The sequence below is a fragment of the Plodia interpunctella genome, chromosome 5 (assembly GCF_027563975.2).
Source record: "Plodia interpunctella isolate USDA-ARS_2022_Savannah chromosome 5, ilPloInte3.2, whole genome shotgun sequence".
Classification (NCBI taxonomy): domain Eukaryota; kingdom Metazoa; phylum Arthropoda; class Insecta; order Lepidoptera; family Pyralidae; genus Plodia; species Plodia interpunctella.
Window position 1 is genome coordinate 5,582,807 of NC_071298.1, and position 23,651 is coordinate 5,606,457.

The window sequence follows — 23,651 nt, forward strand, 5'->3', positions numbered from 1 at the left end:
TTAATTAAAAAAGTAGAATTTATATTATTTTATTTTATTTAAAATTAAAATAATCTATTTCTATTACATAAATCTAATATGGCAGTTTATTAAAAAAAATAATTTCATTCTTAAACTCTCCAAAAATAATAAAACCAATATATGAATAATTTGATTATAGTGTTGTAAACTAATAAGTATTGTTTAAAAAATCAATGGTGGCCCCTGACGGAAATTTCTTGCATTCCTGCAATAAATATTTGTGCTCGTCGTCTACGCGGCCCTTTTTCAGCAGGTAGACTAGGATATACTGGTAGGGGAACACAGGGACATTGTGGCGAGCAAAGAAGCGCAGTTTCACTCTCTCGATAACCTTCATGTCGACGAAGCAATAGTCTGCCGAACAGCAACTCCCGGGCGTTCTGAAATTAAAGATTTAAAATTGATTTCACTACTTAATCTATATATTATATAGATAATAATTAATATAGTATATAGATTAAGTAGTAAAATTAATTTTATTATATAAACTCTTGCGTTACTGAGTGACTGACTGACAGACAACGTACTACAGCCGCAACTACTGGACGTAGGAAGCTGTAATTTGGCATGTAGGTTCCCTGGGGAGTGTAGGTGAGCACTAAGAGAGAATTTTTGGAAATTCCACCCCAAAAGGGGTGAAAAACTTTTATATTAATGTTCTACACCGTTGAAGTTAGTGACTTGAAAATTTGGGTTTTAGTTGTTTACAACAAATTAATGAATACGTGTTTCAGATTTTTCTGAAAATTAACCCTCAAATATAATAATGCATTACCTATTTTTTGAAAATTAATGTTTGATTTACGTTTGTGGTTATTAAAAAAAAAGGGACGTAAATACGTCATGGAAAATAGGACGGCACGCGTTGCAGAAAGCGGGAGTGTGAGACGTAGCGGGAGACGGGACGGAGACACGTAGTGGAAAATGGGCGAGGCAAATAATGGGAAACGGGACGGGACACATACTGTTCATACTGTTCCCGTGGGAAATTGACACGAGCGAAGCCAGAATCTAGTAAGTCTATAATTACCGTGGATCATATGTAACCGGCTTGGCTTTCAATGCTTTAAAGATCATGTGATAGTATTGGCGGTACTTTTTTTTCATGATGAGCACTACTTGCTTTCCTTCAAATGGATGCTTTGCGTTGAGCGCCTGCAACTCCAAGTGCCAGAAGACAGCAGCCTTTGCTACCTCCACACTTGTACTATCTATCTCCAATATTTTGGGATGCTTCATCCATTCATAGATGTTTTCCTGAAATTAAATTATGTTTTTTATATATTAAACGTGTTTGTCAAATGCAGGAGAGATAATGAATTTGTTTATTTCCAATAGAAACAAATTTGTTCATTCATTTACTGTTGACTATACTCGTATCGTCATATTTTAGGATTCACACGTGATAAATAACAACACTACCACTCTATATTCAGATACGTACCTTCATGAACTTTTTGCAACGGAAACTGTCATAAATGTAGCTGACATGGAGCAACCACTTCCCAGTCGCAAGTGCACAAACAATCATACCCGTAAATGTGTCATTAGGCAACACCGATATAAAATGTGTTGCCAACATTTCCATTTTCGTGTTCTCTGCTACTACTCCGCCCAATTCGTTGATCATTGCGCCGATACGGTCCTTATCCTGGAAATTAAATAATTTTACTCCATGTCTAAGGAGGTCGTTGCGAGACTTGAGCTCCTGTGCTTTGGAAAGTTTATTTAGTTAATAAATAAACAATGCTCAACGCTCACTAATTGCTTGCATCGCGACTTCGATGTATATGTATAAACACAGAAACGAGCGTAACACCTGGAATCACTGACAATTCATGAACAAATTATTATTTCATGAATTGGCTATGGGGGATTTTTGTTTTCGATTTTTTTTAAATTACAATACAAATATTAGCCAGTGCCGGGAATTTCGGTGGCCACTACACCGCCACGGATGTAATCGTAGTAATGCTTATTTCCAACACATAGATTTAATTTTGTGGCAGTATGTCACCTACTGCCGCCGCTGGTAGGTCGCGTCTTTGCCCATCCTCCTTATAGTAAGATGTGATCCAGTGTATCTATAACGATGTATATAGCAAAAAAGTAATGCTCTCTATTTTTAATCAATTACCTAAATGCAGTTGACTAACTAGAGAGTAAAAATGTGATGATTGTGAATTAAGCAATTTTTGAAGTATACCTACATGAATAAACTCCGAAAGCATGAAGATCTTCTTCTCACAGGCGCATATCAAATGCTGTTTCATCCGCCAAGACTCTTCAGATGTGCCGCTGGGAGATCCATAATCACTATCTGCAAGAATCAATATGTACAGTCGCAACATCTTCTCTCCAAATGTGTTACAATCTTAGATCATTTAGTAATAAAATGTAATGCAGACCAGTACAAAAATTGATTCTACTTAAAAAAAAAATTAATACTGCGCATACTTATTATATTTTATTTTTATTAAAATCCAGAAAGTAAGATTCAACTTGCGTTTTCATGGCAACATACACTTTATTAGAAAATATAATTTCTTTTCTCGATCTACAATATACTTTTGCAAGCATTGTTAAAAAAAAGTACTTACCAGTCACTGGTTCCGGCAAAGATAATCTTATTTTACTAGAAACTTGCAACTTCCCATCTTTGATGGGGCTGTAAGTGTTAGTTCTTTTCTTCTGCCGGTAACTCTCAATATATTTCCGGAATGGCAAATAATTGGATGTCTTAGCTTTACTGCTTTCAATAAAATTTCGAAAACTCACTTTCTTTGGAGTACTCTGCCTACTGAATGACCTGTCATTAAAACATCTTCAAAATTAAATAATGTAATTTAAAAAATCATATTATTTACATCACATTTTTTTTTACATAAGCTTTAATATTTACCAATCAATGCATAGGCTCATCAGAATATTCAGAAGAAATAGACAAGCAGGAGTTGATGAATTAATTTTCATTAGCTTAAGAAATTATTTTAGTTCGAAGAAAAAATGTTAGTAGTTAAATATAAAATTATTATTTGCAAAGCAAGTTTACCCCAGGCATGCCAACATTGGACTTTTAACTCACTCATTCCCCAATTTGGAAAAGAAATTTTTTATTGGACTGGATGTGGGTGTCTGTTTGTTCTCTGGTTTGACACAATCTATCTCTTGGTATATATCTTCTATAGACCAACCTATCTGCCGACGCACTTTGGGTTTTTTTGCTTGTGAATAGATTGCAGTGAAACTATCCACACAGTCGACCCCAGGGTCCAGTGGCACTGGTGGCTTGCCTTGCTTAAAATGGTATACTTTCAAATGGTCCAAGTAGACCAATTTATCAGAAAATATTTCATGGCATATAGGGCATACGAAATGTCGCATTTTCACATTAGTAGTGCATTTGTTAATGTGCAGAACATAATCATCATACTGATCATACTTTTCATCACACAGAACACAGGCTACAAAAACAGAGGCAGCTTTATCAGCTGGCATAACAGGCTTTATAGGATCAATTTCTGATGCTACTAATGTTTCACTACTACTTGACCTCTGTAGTGCATTGTTTTCAATGGTGCATTTAACATGGCAAATATGTGCTAAGTTATTATGGTGCTCATTGCAATACACACATTTAACTGAGTCAATGTCACTATCAGTATCATCACTTACTTCATGGATATTCTCAACATGGTTTTCGATATTTGCATCTTTCACACTATTTTGATCATTATCACCTTCAATGGAACCATATATGGAGTGCATACGGAATTCTTGATTGAATAAATCATTATAATCCGTTTTACTGGGTTGTACTAAATGAGATTCTGAAAACAAGTTTAGCTTTCATAAGAAGTGAAGAAGTTCATTAAGATCAAAAAATGCTATAAATAGGGTGAATAGGTGCTGCCGAGGTGAATTGGTCAGCTTGATTATCATATTTTATATTTATTTTATTTATCACAATCAGGTACCTACTTTGTCATATATATACATGAAAAACATACTTATATACTTGAAAAATTGACATTTGAACTTGTTCAAAGACTAATGTCAATTTCAAACAAAGAGTAGTTTTGTATTTTTCTAAAACCATGTCGTGTTTTGTACTTACCAGGAGATTTTCTTAATACATTGCTAATCCTCTCACATTGTTGTTTAAATAGGTAAGCAGTACTTAGGTTTTCAATACATGTAGAGCACACCCTGTCTGGCAGTCCATCCCCTTCATAAATCTAAAAATATTTACAAAAGGAAAATATTTTATTAATTTATAAAATATTAATTATTTTAATATTTAATTGAAAGAATTAATTTTGTGGTTTTTGTGCCTTGTTAAAACATTATAAATATTAGTTGGAATACATTTCATACCAGTTGAACCTTGTGAAATGGAAAGTATAAGGTAGATAAAATTTAATATACGATATAAGAATAATTTCATTAGTCATGTGTGTTTATATACAGAAAACATGACTAATGAAATTACAAGTTAAATGTTTGTAAGAATAAAAACAACATATGAAAGACAGACATAGATATGAACATTCATATGAATTTTTAACTAGTAGGTAGGTACTATGGTAATGATATTAAAGATAATAATTTTGTTTTGTTATGGCGTGTGGTTCTGCCGCCCTAGAATAGGACCACTCCATATTCTCATAATTGTGGTACAACACGACTAGGGGATACATAGCCTTGGCAGCTGATAGTCAACAATAGCATTCTCTTGACGTCAGGTAGGCGACTGGTTGTAAAACGACAATCGAATCTTAGTTTTTAAGGTTAATTACTTACCAAGTTTTTTTAGTTGCATGGCATCACTACCCTGAATGAAGCCACTAACATGCAGAGACGAGAGAGTATTTTCAACATCAACATGAAGCACTTATATAGTAACTGGGTGAGGATAGTACTTGAATAAGGCCCCTTCAGAACATAGTTCACTTTATCTTCTACTGTCAATTTATACTTATCCAATCAAATGGCAACTAAATTCCCAACCAAATAATTGCAGTTCCAGCAGTGGAACTCAGTACTCAAGGCAATAGTTGTTGGTTATTCAGAAGCAGTTTTATAATTTGATATACTTACTTGAACATTCGCGAAGGACATTACCATTTCAGATAATTTAATAGACTCATCCTGTTCATATATGGAACAGAATTCTCCTAATTTCAAACATAGTCTGCACTTATGGAAAGATCCATCCATGATTTTGAATTCATCCACAAATCACCAAATCACAAATCAAACAAAAAATGTTACAAAAAGCAAGTGTTGTGTCAATGAAAATTCATGTCTATCCAAACCGGAGTCCTAACAAACAACCACTTCAACTGCAAGACCAGTTTTTAAATAATATAACGGACGGCGAATTCAAAAACCAACCAAGCAAGACCAAAATCAATGAGCAAGACATTCAACACATTGATAGGTGTACCTAGCTAAACAAATTTACACGAAGCAACAGATATTGGCATTGACGTTTTATATCTTTTTAATTTTCTTGACTAAATCAGGTAAGAGCGAGCAAAGTCGCGTAATTTTTGTGGCTCGTCGGTAAATGAAATGATCACACTAGTCGTTCTATGCTCAACGATCCAACTGGTTTAATCATAACTGAAAAAGTAGTTGGAATACCAAACTGGTTTGCTTCCAACGTATCAACGCGCGGCGCGAGCGGCGAGCGCGATACATGGCGTGCCACGGAAACAACCGAACGTAGAACTGTAGTGTGAAAGAAAAAAACTGTTTTTTTTTTCTAACTTATGTTCTCAACTGTTTTGTCTACGTGCAACGCGTTGAGCCAAAAACGATACGAATCAGATGAAAAAACAAAGCTACGTTGTACTAAACTAGTTGGCAACGCCTACTAGTTAGTAAATAGTTGCTTGTTGAACAAAAACAGTTGAGTTTCGTTGGCTCGAAAAACGACGACTACGACCCACCACTGTAAACGGCACGGCAAACCATAGATTTAAAATAGCCCCGCGCGCGGCAAACAGTGGCTAATAATTCCATGGTGTGCACATCCCTTTTTGTATGAGATACGTAATACCCGTTAATTTCTGCTAAAGTGGCAACACTTCTGACGATTTGATTTTCACGTGTGATTTCCCGCGGGAGCAGTTATTTTTCCGGGATGAAAAGTACCATATGTCCTTCTCCGTAGTTCAAACTATATGTATGGAAAATTTCAAGAAGATTGCTTGATTCGCCACCATATCAAATTTATTACCCAGAAGCCTCGGAACATGATTTCAAACTCCTCGTCTGGAAAGGACTCGACATCAACATCAACAGCGAGTGTGAACTTACCTATCTGGAAAGCTCACTGTGACTATAAACGCGTGCTGAGAGAGAGCTTCGAAATCTTCGTGCGACGAGGCTGACCATGTTAAAAGAAGTTTTGTGAGTTGGTGTTTTAGATTAGTCTTGCAATTTTTGCGCATAATTTCTGTTGTATTCGGTTCTATTGTAAGTACCACATTTTATTGGACACACTCGCCACAACTCGCGAGTAAAGGAATAGTCAGTCGAAAGCACCAGAAAAACATTTTGTTTCCCTAAAAACTTATTGACCAATACATAGTAAGTACTTCGTACCTACTAATTCCATGGTAGGTACTTCGTGTTGTTTCCAATAGTAGGTAGGTAGTTGTTTTTCAATGTAGCAGTGTTGCCATATGTTCGGATTGGTCCGTTTACGTACGGAGTTTTTGGTAGTCTGCACGGATGTGTTCGGATTTTATATGATGCTAGTAATTTTCACGCTGAAACATTATTTACTTCACTCAGTTCAATATGAACGAAAAGCAACTTAATTTATCTCGTACCATTTTTAATTTATTAAGCTTAAGCTACCAACACTGCACGCTGAAAACGGGGAATCACATTTCATTGTACACTGAAGAGTTTAGAGACATCTAAATATTATCTAGATAGGTATATATCTAGGTAGATAATATAAATTCGACTGTGCGTGCTTGTGCTGGCTGTGATGGTTAAAAAGCTCTGTCATCTGTTACCTACCTATCGAAGTGTGTGTGTTGTATTCACAGGTTGTAGTTTTATTCTGTCATGATTCTGTAGGTCCTTCAGGGACTACACCATCCTTTCCGTGAGTGTGTTATTCCGTGATCGTATCCATGAAGACATTTTAGAAAAGAATACGATGGTTCTATACTAATATAGCTAACTAATCATAGTACCTACGTTATAAAAGCGAGCAATAATAAGCAAGGATTGTAATAACTTCCAAGCATCCATCTGTGTGTTGGTAAACAAAAAGTATATAGACTAAAATATTACTATTGAAACATGCAGCCTGAGCTTTATACACATGTTAATAATTATACAAAAGCTTTTCCACGTTTTAGTCGTCCACAAGTTTTAGGTTATATTGGTTTGGAAAATTTAAAATTTGCCAGGCAACTCCAAAGTAAAAGAGTACATTTTGATTTGAATTTGCATATAGATAAATGCATTCACAGACCACCAGACTTGGATGTCAAACTAACAGAATTACTGCGTTTTCTGTTGGAAAATGAGAAAAGACTTAATTTTTGTTTGGAAACAAATTTGGACAATTCAAAATTTTTCTGTTATCGTGGACTTATGACTTGTTTGGCTCTTACTCCTTACGAGAACAAAGATCCTTGGAAGATAGTGGTAATCTTATTTAAAGGCAATATTTATCTTTGTGCAAGAGACACTGAAGAAAGTATTAGGCGGAAAAAGAATATGACAGAACATGAAAAAAAATGTTCATCATGGGGATATAAATTTGAACAATTTGTACTATCAGGTATATAATTTAATAAATATAAATATGTGATAGAGCATATACACATTCAATCCTGGAAACTTATTATTGTTTTACCAAGAGAGATTTTCTGCAAGCTGCCAGAAATTTTTTATTAGGTAAAAAAAATTACAACAAAATTCTAGATCATAAAAGCTTAAATTTAAATTTATTTACTACTGATTTGTAAATAAATTTAAATTTCAAGACTATTAATTGATAAATGTTACTAGACTTAGATAAATTCATAAATTGTTGTATAAATTACGTATTCCGATTTTGTTATAATTTATTTTAAAGCATGTTTCTCATTTATTGATTTTTACATACCCATAGTTGATAATACATGAAGGCTTAGCTTTTTCTTTTAACACCAATTTATATTACTCATGTTTTTTACAAATAAATGTTTCTTTCTCTGCATTTTCTTTCAGATAAACCTCATTTAGAACCTAATCCTAACATTCCTGTTGATGAAAATGAGGAATTTTCATTAGTGTTTACTACAAAGTTGAATATTCACACTATAGTTTATGGAGCAGAAATGGATGGCATCCATTGTGATTTAACATCAGTACCAACTCCACCTGAACCTGAGGCTGGACCAGAAGCAGTTGTTCAATATTTGTCAAATGCACACTTTGTAGAATTGAAAACCAGCAGACATATAGAATTCCCAAGACAGGAAACAAGCTTTAGGTAGCAGTAAAAGGCAGTTTTTCACTTAAGTGTAAAAGAAGTTAATTTTGCCAGAAAAATAGTACTATGAAAGGTTGAGTATAAAATGTTATCTTTGTTTTCAGAAGGTTTAAAACAAAGAAGTGGTGGTGTCAATCTTTTCTTGCTGGAATCGACACAATACTATGTGGGTATAGAAATGATGAAGGCATTGTGGAAGAACTGAAAACTTTTCAACTTCGAGACCTTGTGAAAATGTCTGAAGTATGTGCCAGTCACTGAAACAATTTTAATTGCTACATAGTAATATAATTAGCTGCTGTAATTCTGTCTATATAGGTACCATAACAACTAGAAAAGAAAAAAAAATACAACATACTTGACAGAGTTATAAGAGTGTAATTCCATGGTCTGCATCCAAATAAAATTAAAGAAATTAGCTATGTTATAAAAATTTATAAACAAATATAACAACTAAAAAAAATATTTAAATTTAACTAAAAATATTTTTGTCACTGCAGAGGTTTTGGAATCCCAATGTCTGCTTCAACTTCTTGGACGATTTTTTCACATATGTGAAGAGATGTTTGGCAAGAGAAATCAAACATAAATGTGGTGAACAAGGATTGAACAATTTGCAGACTTTACCCATGATATCTTTATTGCTGGAATGGAGTCCTGGGAATCCAGTACGTGTCACAGGAGCCTACAATAATGATGATGATCCCATACTACCCAATTGGTTTTGTGATGATTATGGTAAAAATAGAGATATTTAAAATAAGTAAATAAATATTTTGAGTACGCAATGTGTTTATATGTAACATTTTTAAGATGTATTTGTTGGAAAATAAAATTAATTCAATATACTATGATACCATTTATTATCACTGCATAGCAAATGGTGTAAATCAACATCCATAAAAGACTAATCAACAACATGGATTATTTTTTCCTTATAAGATAAACATACAAATTAAAACTAATTCATTATCATACATTATACAAAAAAGAAATAATAAAAACAAAAATATTAACAGAACAACATAGTTGTAATAAAATTAAACAGTGTCATGTAATAATACGTCTAGTCATTTGTTAATAATGTACATTTTACATAACTTATTGATTTTTAGTAACAAATCTTCATCACATGTCTGATTATAACATAAAAAATTATATATTTCTTATTTAGTAAGTATGTGAACAGACATGGAAACACTCATTCCTATTAACAGTGCTATGTGATTGCAATTTGATAAGTTATAATAAGGTACTAAGATAATGTTGTGGATGGTCAATTACACAAGGCTTAATGAAATATATTGATGACACTTAATTTATAATAACCGTTCAATCAATAAAACTATACACAAATGACAGAAAAGTACATTAACAGCCATTTAGTCGTAATACACCAATTTTGTTTATCATCTCACTCAGCAAAAATCGGTGCAGTTTTTTGAACCAAGAAATTGTTATTGTGTTATGTTCACACTAACTTATTAACTTTTTAGTGATGGAAGTATTTGGGTTTTAACCACAGTAATTATTTTTATTAATGTTAGTTTACCCATGGTGTATGTATTGGACCAGATCAGCATTAAGTGTTTTCTTTTAGTTATAGTAGAATAGTTTATTTTTAAGATACAATAAAAAACAGAGCGCACATATAATCAGTATACATACGCTTTATTATTTTTATGCTGTACCTACATAATTATATATTATTTATGTATACTTAAAAGGCAATAAATTAGTGTGAGATTATTTGGACGTTACTTTGTATTCCGCGTCATTTATGTAGATTAATCTGAACAAGTGAAAAATAATATAATATTTACAAGTCACATTACCGCCTAACATATATAAAACGTACCTTAGAGTTAGAACGTACAACTTAGAGTAATTAGGTACTAGCTTTTGGTAAATTGTACCAAATTGGAATAATATTGACACTGACCACCGAGGCGTATCATATATGACCTCTTTTAGATAGGTAGTGATCATGAAATAATCTGCAGCGAAAATATCTACAAACTTTGACAGTCTTGGTTTTCACTTATCTATAGATATAATATCCCTGTTGATTCAGTGTTATTTGTACTAGCGTTGTAACAAACCGACTACTAAGCTTTATTATAACCATAATAGGCACAGTTCAAGGAAATATATGGGTATAAATATTTCGATAAAATAGTTAAATTGCTACAAAAAAAACATAATTAAAACATAAATTTATATAACTAACAAATATTACACATTAGGCCGCAAGTAACAGGTAAATACAGCGTTCAAAATACTGGAGTGTTCTTTTTGAAATTTTAAACTCTCATTGATTCGTTTAGTTATATAAAGAAAACTAGAGGTTGCGTGGGGGCGCGAGGTGCGAGCACCTTTTGTGACTGGTTCGGTTAGTTACATAAAGAAAATCATTATTTTGTCGCATGATTGACGAATTACATTTCAAAAAATAGCACACCGATCCAACATGGAGCAACAATTTTAGTGATAGAAATGTGCAGTAAGTAATCTATCAGACCAGTTGGACATCATTATCATACTTTTACATCATTTTGGACCTCGAAACTATAGAAGTCGCCAACCTTATAAAGTACGGATAAATATGCAATAGAGATATATTAAATCTTGTTTATTGCATGATTTAATATATCTCTATCCTACCTGCATGTCTCTCTCTTTCTTATCTGAGCTTTTTGCCAGTTACTTCCGCCATCAAGCATCTTACCCCAGGTTCCACTTTCCTACTTTCTATTTTGTCAATACTTCTGCATTACCATATTAGTTTTCATGAAGGCATTACTTTAAGCAAATCATTGATTTTGCAACGTCGGTATAAATATAATTTATGTATCACACAAGGTGCCAAGTCAAAATGAATTACCGAGTAATTGCCTTTATCAAACCCTGTTTAATTAGTTTCGGTTTGGCCGACCCCCAACCTTATCAACAACAATAATATTGAACTGAAATTGTCTCCTATAAGCTCACTGCAGCCATACTGGCCATTTCAATTTCCACTACGCATTTCATGCGTCCTATTTAAATTTAGTATATCAGTAAAACTCCTATGTGATAATAAAATATATTAATCTTTGTGCTAACTTACAATAAATTCATTTTCTCATAAACTATAATATTTATTTATATTTTTCTTACCAAACTCAATTCTAATTCACTAAGCGCGCTTGGCACGCTGCATTGGTCTGTATATACTACATAGCTACTTGTATACGCAATTGATGGTATCTTTCGCGTTAACTTGTATGTATTCTAATATATATGATTGTATTATATTAAACATACATATTACAATATAGATATCAAAATTCGATGTTGTTTTGTGATTATGAGCTTTATATTGTCTTGATACATACCATTTTGCTATTTACAATCGGGACATTAGAAAACATTATACAAGAACTGTCTACCGTATTCTAGCTGCAAAAGCGACATAGTTCATATTGACAAGTATATATATATATATGCACACACTTTACAACATTAAACACTCAGACAATGTAATAAATTAGATACTATATTTTGAAATTAACTTAGTGCTGTGCTTGTCCAATTAATTTTATATGGAAGATTATAATCTCCTAATTGTTTATTGCAGCTTAGATACTTTCTAATAATTTCACATTATATGTTCATCATATCACATATTAAATGGTGCATTGTATATTGACTCAAATTTTGGGAGCGTGCGATCCATATTTAAAATAAGGTATGCACAGAATTGTTTACCTTCACTGAAGGCATATACAAATAACATTGTACTCAAAGATAGCCAATATCTCGGTATCTATAAAAATAAACGAAATTAACATCTATATTTACAAAGGGGGATTCTCAGAATGGCTGACTAGAGATCGACGTTGTCGAGGTCGGCCAGCGTGAGGGGTTCTAGGATGTCTCCTTGCAGCATATCGTAAGGGGGAGAGGTGAGCTCCCGGTCGTCGTCGACGACGATGCCGGGCAGCTGCGCGGTGCCGCAGACAGAGTTGCCGTTGATGAGGAAGTCACGGTTGCTGTAGCTGAAGACGCTGCGCTCGTCCGCCAGCTGCGGCGTCGACGGCACGGACTTGGACGAGATGCCGTTGTGCGGCGGATAGGGCCCGTCCGGGAACAGCTGCCGCGCGCGCCTGGGCTCCGCCGGCCCGCCCGCCGCGCGCTTGTACGGCAGCGGCGTACTGGGCACCGACCGCGACGTGTAGTACTTGCTTTTGTCTGTTTCTAATTCGGACAGATCGAACTCCAGGCTGTTTGTTCGTTTCAAAAATTCGTCGACGTTATCGGGCGCCGCGTCGTCGCTGCTGAACGTCTGGTTGAACTGACTGTTCCTGTCGAGCAGCTGGTCGCCGGGCATCAGCGAGCGCAGGTGCTCGTCCGAAAGTATCTGCTGGTTCGGCAAGGGGTCGCATCCGTTTCTCATATGGTCCGCTGAATTCAACAACCCGGCCGTGGCGCTAGAATTAAGTACGTCGTTGCTACTATCTATAGCGTTATAAATTTTATCTAGGGTTTCGGGGTTGAGACCGGCCTTGGATATATCACAGGTTTCGGTGAGGGAGCCAAAATCGCAGAACTCGTTGGGCACGGGCGTGGGCGGCACGGAGCCGACGGGCGTGTTGTTGTAGCTGAGCAGGCCCAGGTTCATGTTCTTGAGCGGCACGGACTGCGAGCGGAAGGCGTCCAGCGCCGGCCGGAACTGCAGCGGCGTCTCCGGGAAGAACTGGCTCACCTCGCTCGACAGCGGGTCGGCCGACAGTGGCTGGCTCAGCTCGCCGTTCATATGATCTCTGAATGGCGCGTTCGGTAAGAAATTTAAACTGTGAAGGTTACTATTACCGTTTGGCATTCCGAACATTTGGGTCTTGTATTGGGACGTCAGGATGTTGGGCGAAGGCGGTGCCGACATAGGTTGCAACGGTTGGCAGTATTTATTTGGAATGCCTATTTGTCTGCAGATGTCTTGTGTCGTCTTGGTCATGATTTTCTGGTCGTTCGGCATCGCGAATTGCTTGGCGTCAGCCATGCCTAATGACAGGGGGTTTCTTCGTTTCCTTCCGTTGAGCTTGGGGATGGGGCGCGAGCAGAGCCGCGAGCGCGGCACTGGCGTGTTCCTGGGGCTCACGAAAGGACTCGCTGCAGTGCTGTGCGATATGGGAGACGTTTGCAAAGATCCGCCCATCATTGCAGGCTTGTTCACTTTTGTGGGGCTATGACCTCGCTGCCCGAACCCTAAGGGAGACTTCGAACTGAAGTGTCCAGGAGAATGGCACCCATCAGATATCGGTACGAATTCGTATTGTTGTGTTCTTGTTTTTGGACTTTGTGGTTCATTGTGAGAGTGACCGTTGTAATTGTGCGGACCTGTTGCTTTTGCAATGGTTTGATTAGGTGTATTCTCATTAACATACGGTAAAGAGGCGCCATTTTCTACAGGATTTGTGTTGCCATTTTTATTTCCGTTCATAGTAATGTTTTGGTTCGTCAATATAGGTCCATTTGCAACATCCGTCCCGGTATTCCCTAAAAGGGGTTTGAAGGCCCCTTCCGTGACGGGAATCAATTTGGGTATCTGGTCCGGGAGGATCTCTTGCGAATTACGCGACTCGAGATCGGGCTGGGAATCTGGGATTACATTATTAGCGGACCCACTCTGGTTCTTCAAATTCTTGGCCAATAGTTCCCGAAGCTGCGATATCTTCTCATTTTTTCCCTGGCTATGTTCGTCGGGCGGGTCCGGGCCGGTTTCTAAAAAAGCGGGCGCGGGTTGGGAGGGGTCTCGGGAGGGGTGGTCGGCGTCTCGCTGGTTGAAGTAGCGCAGCAGCTCCTCTTCGTGCTCCTGGCTGTTGCCCTCGTTGAGGTAGTCGTCCAGGTCGTGCTTGTCGATGTTGCAGATGCTGATGACGCGCTCCCTGTTGAGGATCTCCGCGTGCCTCTCCTCGCAGATGACGGGCGTCTTGCTGAGGTCGGGCTCGAGCGGGCGCCGCTCAGGGGGCGCCTCCGCCGACCGCGGGGGGCTCGCCGCCTCGTGTCGTTCCCGGGCCAGCGCCGCGGCGGTGCTTGTGGACCGGCTCGTTAAGTTTTTTGGATCCTCTAAAAAAGCCGGACGGTCGGCTCGATCGGGCGGCGGGAGGAGCGGCGGCGCGGGCGGGGCGGGCGGCGGCGCGGGCGGCGGCGCGGCGGAGGACGCGCGCGCGGCCGCCAGCTTGCCGCCGAGGCTCTCGGCGGCGCGCATCTTCTTGGGCAGATACTCGGCCGCGCGCTCGCTGTGGTAGGCCTCGAGGATGAGCTTCTTGCCGGGCAGCGGCCGCGGCTCGGGCGCGCGTCTCCGCCAGTCGCGCTCGGGCGACAGGTCCAGCGACAGGTCGAGCGACGCGTCGCAGCTGAGGTTGATGGGCAGGCTGGGCTCGGCGGGCAGCGACAGGTCGCGCGCGTACGCGGGGAAGGGCAGCGGCGCGGCGCGGAACTCGTGGCTGGGCGGCGGGTGCGCGCGCGGCGGCGCGCTGTACGCCGGCGTCGGCGCCGGCGCCGCGTACGGCGTCCGCACCTGACGGTACACTTTCTTTTTATTCCAATCTACAACATTCCGACTTATATTTGTGGTCGTCCAAATAAAAAGGGTCTTTATGGCGGCTTGAGTCTTTATTACCGTTGTTCGAATACAAAACAACGACAATACAAACACATGTCCTTTTTCCCGGAATGAAAAGTAGACTATGTCCTTCTCCGTACTCTTTAACTATATGTATGAAAAATTCCAAAAAAATTAGTTGAGGAGATAAAGCGTGAAGAGATAACAAACGAACTTACTTTCGCATTTATAATTGTCCAATTTTGTTTATCAAAATTTGTTGGTTTCTAGATTTAATTCGTCGAGATTCTTTTTTTAATGGACTTTCAACCAGCTATAAATCATCCCACGGCACAGTCTATGAATGATTACAATGATCTTAAATATTTTACTATATTTATTTACTTCAAGGTAAATTATGTCACTATTGCACTCAAACATTTGCCATTGACAGAACGAGACAAAACATACTTTGGTATAAATAGTAGTTACCTCATAAACAGGCACATAGGGCGGCTGATAGCCGTACGTGGGTTCGGGCGGCAACTCCTCGGGCTTGGGGAGATGGCTGTAGGACGTGGAGGGCGGGGACTCGGTCGCCGCGCCCACGCTCTTGTTCTTCTTCGGCCGCCCGGGCGTGCCCTGTGTCTAACACAAATAGCAGTTATCGACCTATTTACTTGGTTCTTGTAGTATTAAACAAGGTTGTGTCCTCACACATAACTGTACAGTAAGTGTGTAGTCTTCCGTTGGCTGGCAACACTGGGTGTGTATCTTGAGCTTTTTATTTCGTATTACAATGGCAAAAAAAAAAGTTAATTAAAAATAGGGTTAATTTATTTTCTTGACTGTATATCACAACGATTTACTAATGTTCCACCGTTGTATTGTAGGTAACTAAGTTAAGCGCTGCCTCAGCACTACATCTCATCAAGGTACGGGATAGGATGTATATATAAACTCACGCAGGGTATGAGGGTTTAAGAGGTGCGAAGAAGGTGGAACGCTTAGTGCTCCAACATAGGGTGCATTAGAAATGGGTAGACAGCTCATATTTTACAGAAAAACCGCTTACACTTTTTTAAGATGTAACCAAATACTTATTCCCAAAAGCGCAATATTATACTACTTACTATCATCATCTAATCAATAAGCAGTCAAATGCTGGAAATAGGCCACATTTCTTAGTAGGTAATGTATGTTATCTAAAAATTACCTGAATTTTCCTTTTGAGCTGCTTCATTAACTGTTGATTCGTCGCTTCATCTTGCGGTACTGAAAATGTAAAAATATAAGACCCTCATTGTAAAGAAATATAAAAACCTCACTGTAATATAATACAGGATATCGAAAATATTCCGACACTGTTTCATTTCTTTCGGCATTCCCTCTGAAGCGGTGGTCGTTTCTAAATTCTAGGAAATTTATCTTTGACTATAATGTATTCAAAATTTCAAGATTCATCATTCAGATCAAAAAAGTCGCCTGTCTAGATAAAGCGTGAAAAGGCGATAAACCATGCAATAAACTTTCTAATACGTGGAAAAGTGACTGTGAAATGTATAATTTCTGAATATATGCTTTGATTTTAAAATTGGAAGCCCTGATGCGATAGCAAATAAAATATTGTAAGTTTTAGCGTGTCGACTGGGTTAAATTTGTGAGGACCAATACAACGCCACCTCCTTCAATGTGCAGTTTGTAAGTAATAAAAAGAATTACATTGTGTTTGTGGCGGCGGCGAGTTGCTGGGCGGGCCCGGCGGCGCGCTGGTCAGGTGTCGCGACAGCTCCGATATGCTGGAGAACTTCATGCCTGGCCACATTACAAACATTTCAATATTAAATATAGATACATCTGTGAGATATATATACGATATTAGTCCTATTTTATTGATAGCTGATATGTAATTTATAGAAAAGATTAAAAATTGGGTTTCACATGTATTGGATAGGTCTATGTGGCCAATCTCATCGGGCAGATTTATCCAAAAGTTAATATCTGTCGAAGTCAATGTGTTAAAAGAATCACAATTGTAAATTCCAAATAAATTACTCTATGGTCAGTGTAATTTTTTTTATCATCTAGATGAAGAAATGTTGACAATTATATTCACCTAATTTGATTTCCGCCCAATCACAGACTATTCTCTCAGTTTCCCTCGATGGTACATTTACTTCCTGAAAAATTAATGAAATCAAATTTATATAGATTTTTTGAAGGACATTATTGATTAATCAAAAATAATCTAGCTAGGCTTAATGAACAAGGATGATAATGACCTTGGATGATTCACCCAAGTCCGGGAGTTGCGGCACTTCCAATTTGATTTTCTTACGCAGACCAGCGTAACAATATCTGAAAAAAAAAAGAACACCAGCCAATTTTATGAGATTCAGATAAAGTTTTAACTTTTTGTTCAGCGTTGTTATTTGTTGCTAAATCAGTATAAAGTGACAGTTCAAATGACTGGTCAGCCATTTACTTCACTACGTCTACGTCATAACAATGCCCCAGAAATTAATGTATTCATGCATATTTTCCTCGAAATTAAATTACCGTTCCATTATAATGTATTGTCTGTAAAATGTTGTAATCAAAACAGTTTTTACTAGAGCTTGCAAATGTTCTATTTTAAAATAAGAAAAACACTACATATAGTCTAGTGTTTTTCTCCTTTTCTTCCCGTGATATTTCCCGCATATAATTTTAAATCCTAACATATTATAAAAATAGGGGCTCATTATAACAATAAATCATACACCTAAACCTTCCTCAGGACTATCTATTGGTGAAAACCGCATGAAAATTTGTAGGTTATGAATTTATCACGAACAAACAGACAGACAGACGCGCAAGAGATTTTGTTTCATAATCACAGGGGGACTCCCTGTCGCATGTATCTAAGGCCTCTGTCTGAGAAAGGTTAATAATTTATTTAGGTGTATATAATTTATTATGGTTTTACTCAAGCGACGCCGGGACAGGCCGCTAGTTAAATATATGTATTTCCCTCGATTTATATAAAGATGTCGAAATCAGCCCAGCGTGTAACATACATATCAACTGATAACCTTTACGGATATTGAATCACACAAATCTGAAGTCGAAATGAAGATCTGTGAGAAGAAATTGACATAATAAGAAAACATAGATAATATTTTTTGTTCAATAGCAATGACCTAGAATGACGAATGCAATAATTATCGTACGTCAAAGATAACGGCTCGTACATAAAGTGTGGCTGGTACAGATCAATTTCACTAGTGATATAAATTAGGGTTGAATAGGTGCTGGTACCGGTACCTATATACATTTAAGCATGTATGGTTATTATATGTAAGTTGAAAATAAAGTATATTTTCAATAGTTTGAATTTGAATGGGTATACATATAGCTTCAGTGGGTACACGTTAGAGTAACATTATCTTTTTTTATTTAAATTAAAACCGAAGGTAAGTTCCTTAATGACGCTATCTATACCGAGCAAAAGCTAATAGCATTTATACCAATTGTCAAGTAGATCAGTAAAGATTTTCGTTATTTTTCATACAAACTTTACCCCCAATTTTTACCCCTTTGGGGATCGAATTATGATTCGAAAATTCCTTTCTTATCTAAGCACTACGTAATAACTTAAAGCTACTGCCCAAATTTCGCGTTTATAGCTTCCATGGTTTGGGATGCGCGTTGATTAGTAAAAAACGCTTATTCTTTAATATATATAGAAGATTGCCTACATCACATTTCTCTACATATATCAAACTTCAAATTATATTTCGAAAGAACATTTATGAAACAAACAATGATTTATAATTAAAAAAGCATGTATCACGTAAGCTAATTAATCATTAATCATACTCGTGCCCATGTGAGATAAACCAGAGTTTAAATAGTTTACAGTTTTACTATAATGGATACGTTATCTAATACAAATTGACGTTCGTTCACAATTTTTTATCACTTTAATATGTATGAATAGACGATTATTAAAATATATTTACATTGCACATTTACATTGATTTCCAGTGAATTGAATTTGTGGCATCACTCGTCATAGTTGTATGTATGTGAAGACTGGGGTTACCACTGCACTGGTCCAAGCACGGGTTCCCGTGACACCCCCCGGGGGTGCCTTGTGTCCGGAATAGACTACTGCACACGTGATATTTACGTGGTTTTGTTAGTCTTACTCATAAATATGGACGAATATGATACACATCAATATCATTTTATTAGAATTGGATCAGTAGGTCCAGAAATAGTGTATCATCCAATCGAACTTATCAGCGTTATTACAACAATGTCCAACTAATATTATATATGCGACAAGGTAATTGTTTTGTGAGGATGAGTATGAACAAGTGTTTGAGAATGTTTGTTACTCAATCGCTTAATCTACTAGATCTTTATAATTTTTTTAAACGGATATAATATAACCTGGAATGACATATGCTGTACTTCTTATAGGAAGGCGCAGCCTAGTAGGTATATATATAAAAATAAAATAACATAATATATCGCTTATCTGTATAAATCGTGATTTTCAAAAGATTCCACTTATCTTTTCGTATGGCTACTTTCCGTATATCTAAATGTAAGTCAAATGATAAGAGAGTAATCGTTTCGTTAAATATCACATTAGTATATAGGTATTTCCTGATTACATTGCATGTATGTGACCAAAACTACAAATGACTGATAAATAAATAGATTTAATTACATCATTGAATGTATTTCTTCATACAGTTATCTTTTATGCTGTTATGAGTATATTTTAAGCAAATCATACTAATAACATGACCTAATATTTGGAAAGTGTTAAGTAAAACCATATTTATTATAACAGAATATACCATTGTGAATCTTATGCCTATGTCATTAAGGTTTATTACGTTATGATAAAAAAAGTGAAGTTACCTAGAGTTGCCGCGAGTGCCGAGCCTCCGTGGACGCACACTGGGGTAGACCTGCTTCATGACCTTTCCGAAGTCAGCTGTTGACAGCGGCTTCATGTTGCTGCTCACACAGTGCGCTCTGTTGACGGAAATGTACAAATAATTATAAAAATATCTCGATTTTCTAAAATATATTTCGATTTTAGAGGGACAATTACGTAGGCAATTACAACCGATGTAAGTCGCGCATAAATTGGAATAGTCCATAGTCATTCGTGAATTCGGTTTTATGCTATTGCTACAAGACGAAATGCGATGTAGTGCAATATATTCTAATTGTGAAACAAATCATTCGAGACTACAATAGTAATCGAAGGAAAGCGTAGAATAATGATATATTTATTATCCTTACATATATTCGTCGTAAACATCCTGCTTCGGTAAAGAGACGTCAGGGTCAACTTCTAAATGGGTCTGTATCCATGTTACAGTTTGCTGAAGTTCCGCCCTGCAATTATTTAAAATTAGAAACGTTACATATTTACCGTGAAAAAAGTCAACACTGTATTGTATCACATTCTTAGATACACTTCGATATAAATATTCTATGGCCCACTTCCACACTATCCTCTCTACATAGGTAAAAACAAACAGACTCCGGGAAGCACTTTTTTTACTATGCAGTGATAATGTTACGATGAACAATTGTCAATTCATTGAAAACTTGATTTTATGATGTAGTAAATTAACTAACTCCATAAATTAATAGATGAAAGTATTGTCTATTCATATTGCTGTCTCTTAAAATAAACTGATCTGAAAGATAAATATAGACTATACATATCAGGTCTCTGCTATAGGTTTCATATCACCAGTGAACAGTATGCTAATATTACACAATACAATATGAATACAAATTATTTGTTCAAGGCCATCTTTGAAAGTGCTCAACAGGTTTTTTAAATTATTAGCTTTATTATAACAAATATTTTTCCATTGAGCCCAACTAATGGAATGTAAATAAAGTCTGGATCTTGCAACCTCTCCAGTGAATCCTAAAATTCTTCAACCTCACAAATTCTATTGGACAAATTGAACTTTTTACACATGAATGTGCATCACACATGGTTATATAATACTAACCAGTATATTAAGCTGCCTGGAATAGCACATAAATACCTATTAGGTTTGGTAGGATTTTATGGCAACAATATAATACAATAAAGCAAACAATACCATAATAAATATCCTCTGCTAAAAAGTTCGATATTTAAACACCTATTACTGACACCCCATGGTATTAGGCCAGTTACAAATCAATACTTCTGCAGGCAATTATTTGCCAAATTATTGAATATAGTTTAGAAGTTATATGAGAAGAACATGAAATCACATATTAATAAAAGGTATATATATAGGGGCCGGTTGTAAAATCACAGCCAAATCTTTAAAATTTCTAAGCTTATTTCTTTTAAACCATGTAATGGATTTCGATGCAGATTTCTCTGTTGTTTAGACAATTTATAAACAAAGCTTTAAACATACAAAACGCAACAGGTCACTAGTTAAAAATACATTTCACAACTGCATCATATCATCAGAATACCAATGAGACATTTGGAAACATTTGATAAAATAATTACCTGGATCCTAGTGGATTTATGGGCTGTTTCAATGGGTCATGAGGTGGCACACCAGTGGGTAACCTCAAATAGAGTAATAGCCTCTCCGCTCCTGACAATGCTTCTACTGCCTCCAACAGTTGTCCTACTCTTTGTCGACCTTCTTGGCTGCAAACATATTGTAAATAGTAATCCTTAGATATGTAAAAAGAAATTGATACAGGACCAAGGCCCAAATTCCACAATCGTAGTATAATATAAATTCTTAAAACTAATGTAAATGTGAAATATGTTTATTTGTTTTTCCAATTTGTATCTATTGTAATAAAATTCATGACAGTAATAAGACTGATGGTTAAAATGATTTTTCAATATAATTTATTGTATGGGGAGGAGCTGTGGGCCTTAGCTCTCTCTCTCATCTGTGCTCATTTTCCTGGTTTTTTCCGATTCAGATGTTGAGTGTTGGAGCCCAGGGTCCACTAGTAGGCATTAATATATATTTATGATGAGATATAACTTTCATGGTGACAAAATAAGTAACAATGCAGTAAAGTTTATAAATATAAATAAATATATTAGGACAAATCACACAGATTGTGCTATCCACAAAGTTCTAGACTTGTGTTATAAGATACTAACTCAATAATACTATATTTTATAACAAATACATATATAGATCAACATCCAAGATCCGGGCCAATCAGAAATATCATTTTCCATCATGACCCGACCGGGAATCGAACCCGGGACCTCTCGGTTCAGAGGCAAGAACTTTACCACTGCGCAACCAAGGTCATATAGTAACATGCCTGTCTATATAAATAGTTTTGTTTTTGTGAGATGGCATCATATTTTCCATTTAAATTTGCACACCCATAGCCAGTGAAAAATGTATGATAAAATTATATAAATGTAATATTTTTGCAAATATACAACCTTTTTATTAATATTATAAAAACATTCAAAGAAATTATAATAGTTTGTGTGTTTGTTTTGTTATTGTGTAGATATATAATTTATTAATACAGATTGGGTCTTGTTGTTTACAAGAACATGACCATAGGCTCTACAGCAACCTCTTCTTAACATGCTCTTGAACAAACAACTGCTAAAGCAGTCATAATAATGATCAACTTCTTTTGTCTCGCCGAGTATCTGCAAGTGCAAGATCCATCAAAAGAGTTGTGCATGTTTACTTGTTGTGAGTTATCAAAAACATATATACTCTTGTCTGTCAATACAATCCACATTACCAACATACCATATGAAACAATGATTGAAAAAAAAAAACCATTTAATTTACTATTTCTCATGTGCATGTTATTTGAACACTAGTAAATTGATACAACATTTCCATGTGATGAATAATTCATGAACATAAACAAAATACTTTCAGTATTTTGTATGGGACCTGAAGACCAACATGATAGACAGCTGTCAAAATTTAGAACAATACTGGTCTCCACTGAACTACTCATGAGGGGCATACTAAGTATGTGGAGAATAAACTGTATTGTGAATGAATGAGATTTTTTTGTAGTATACCTGATGGTGTTCTCCACAATCTGCTGCATAGAAGCTATTTTGGTAGAGTCCATTTTGGACTCAATACCCCTGGCGGGTTCAGCGCCGGACGTCGCGCCGCCAGAGGATCCAGGAGCGTTGCTTGAAACGGCGACACTTTCTTTATCGTAAGACGCAGTTTGCGTATGTTTTGGATGATTGACATTTTCCCGATGAAGTTTCGCGTCATCCACTAGATCTCTTTCACTTTTAACATTTTTCGCACTGTCGTCAGAAGCCCACGGTTGAAATGGAGCGGCACTATCCATTATAACCTAAGCAGGCTACAAAAATTACATTATTAGATTTCATATTGTAACTTTTTCTAATCTGAAATTATAAAATGCGTAACTAAACTCCATTTTCTTGACATTTGATCAGCTGTGGTGAAGTGAAGGGAGAGAGGGGCATTCGTATAAATGTTGCCATAAAATGTTGATCAAGCA

At 36.6% G+C, this 23,651-nt stretch overlaps 3 protein-coding genes across 5 annotated transcripts; 1 reads left to right on the forward strand and 2 right to left on the reverse strand.

Moving 5' to 3' along the window:
* Positions 1-16: 16 nt before the first annotated feature.
* On the reverse strand, positions 17-5,711 carry LOC128670010 (uncharacterized). The gene is made up of 8 exons (XM_053745328.2): positions 5,122-5,711; positions 4,139-4,259; positions 3,107-3,851; positions 2,622-2,830; positions 2,232-2,341; positions 1,466-1,672; positions 1,052-1,278; positions 17-401 (listed from the first exon to the last, which is right to left on the reverse strand). Exons 1-8 carry the CDS (start codon positions 5,239-5,241, stop codon positions 170-172), a joined length of 1,971 nt encoding a protein of 656 aa, XP_053601303.1. The 5' UTR covers positions 5,242-5,711; the 3' UTR covers positions 17-169.
* Positions 5,712-6,447: 736 nt separating this feature from the next.
* On the forward strand, positions 6,448-9,321 carry LOC128670011 (decapping and exoribonuclease protein-like). 2 transcript variants are annotated; one of them, XM_053745329.1, is made up of 4 exons: positions 6,448-7,837; positions 8,269-8,533; positions 8,638-8,776; positions 9,034-9,321. In XM_053745329.1, exons 1-4 carry the CDS (start codon positions 7,351-7,353, stop codon positions 9,289-9,291), a joined length of 1,149 nt encoding a protein of 382 aa, XP_053601304.1. In that variant the 5' UTR covers positions 6,448-7,350; the 3' UTR covers positions 9,292-9,321. The 2 variants fall into 2 exon arrangements, with proteins under 2 accessions (XP_053601304.1, XP_053601305.1); XM_053745330.1 differs by having other exon boundaries at positions 8,641-8,776.
* Positions 9,322-9,379: 58 nt separating this feature from the next.
* Positions 9,380-23,610, reverse strand: LOC128670006 (uncharacterized protein). 2 transcript variants are annotated; one of them, XM_053745320.1, is made up of 10 exons: positions 23,188-23,610; positions 21,661-21,807; positions 20,430-20,525; positions 20,040-20,156; positions 17,402-17,477; positions 17,236-17,299; positions 16,842-16,934; positions 16,336-16,394; positions 15,612-15,761; positions 9,380-15,095 (listed from the first exon to the last, which is right to left on the reverse strand). In XM_053745320.1, exons 1-10 carry the CDS (start codon positions 23,472-23,474, stop codon positions 12,402-12,404), a joined length of 3,783 nt encoding a protein of 1,260 aa, XP_053601295.1. In that variant the 5' UTR covers positions 23,475-23,610; the 3' UTR covers positions 9,380-12,401. The 2 variants fall into 2 exon arrangements, with proteins under 2 accessions (XP_053601295.1, XP_053601294.1); XM_053745319.2 differs by having other exon boundaries at positions 15,612-15,767; positions 23,188-23,609.
* Between the last annotated feature and the right edge of the window lie 41 nt (positions 23,611-23,651).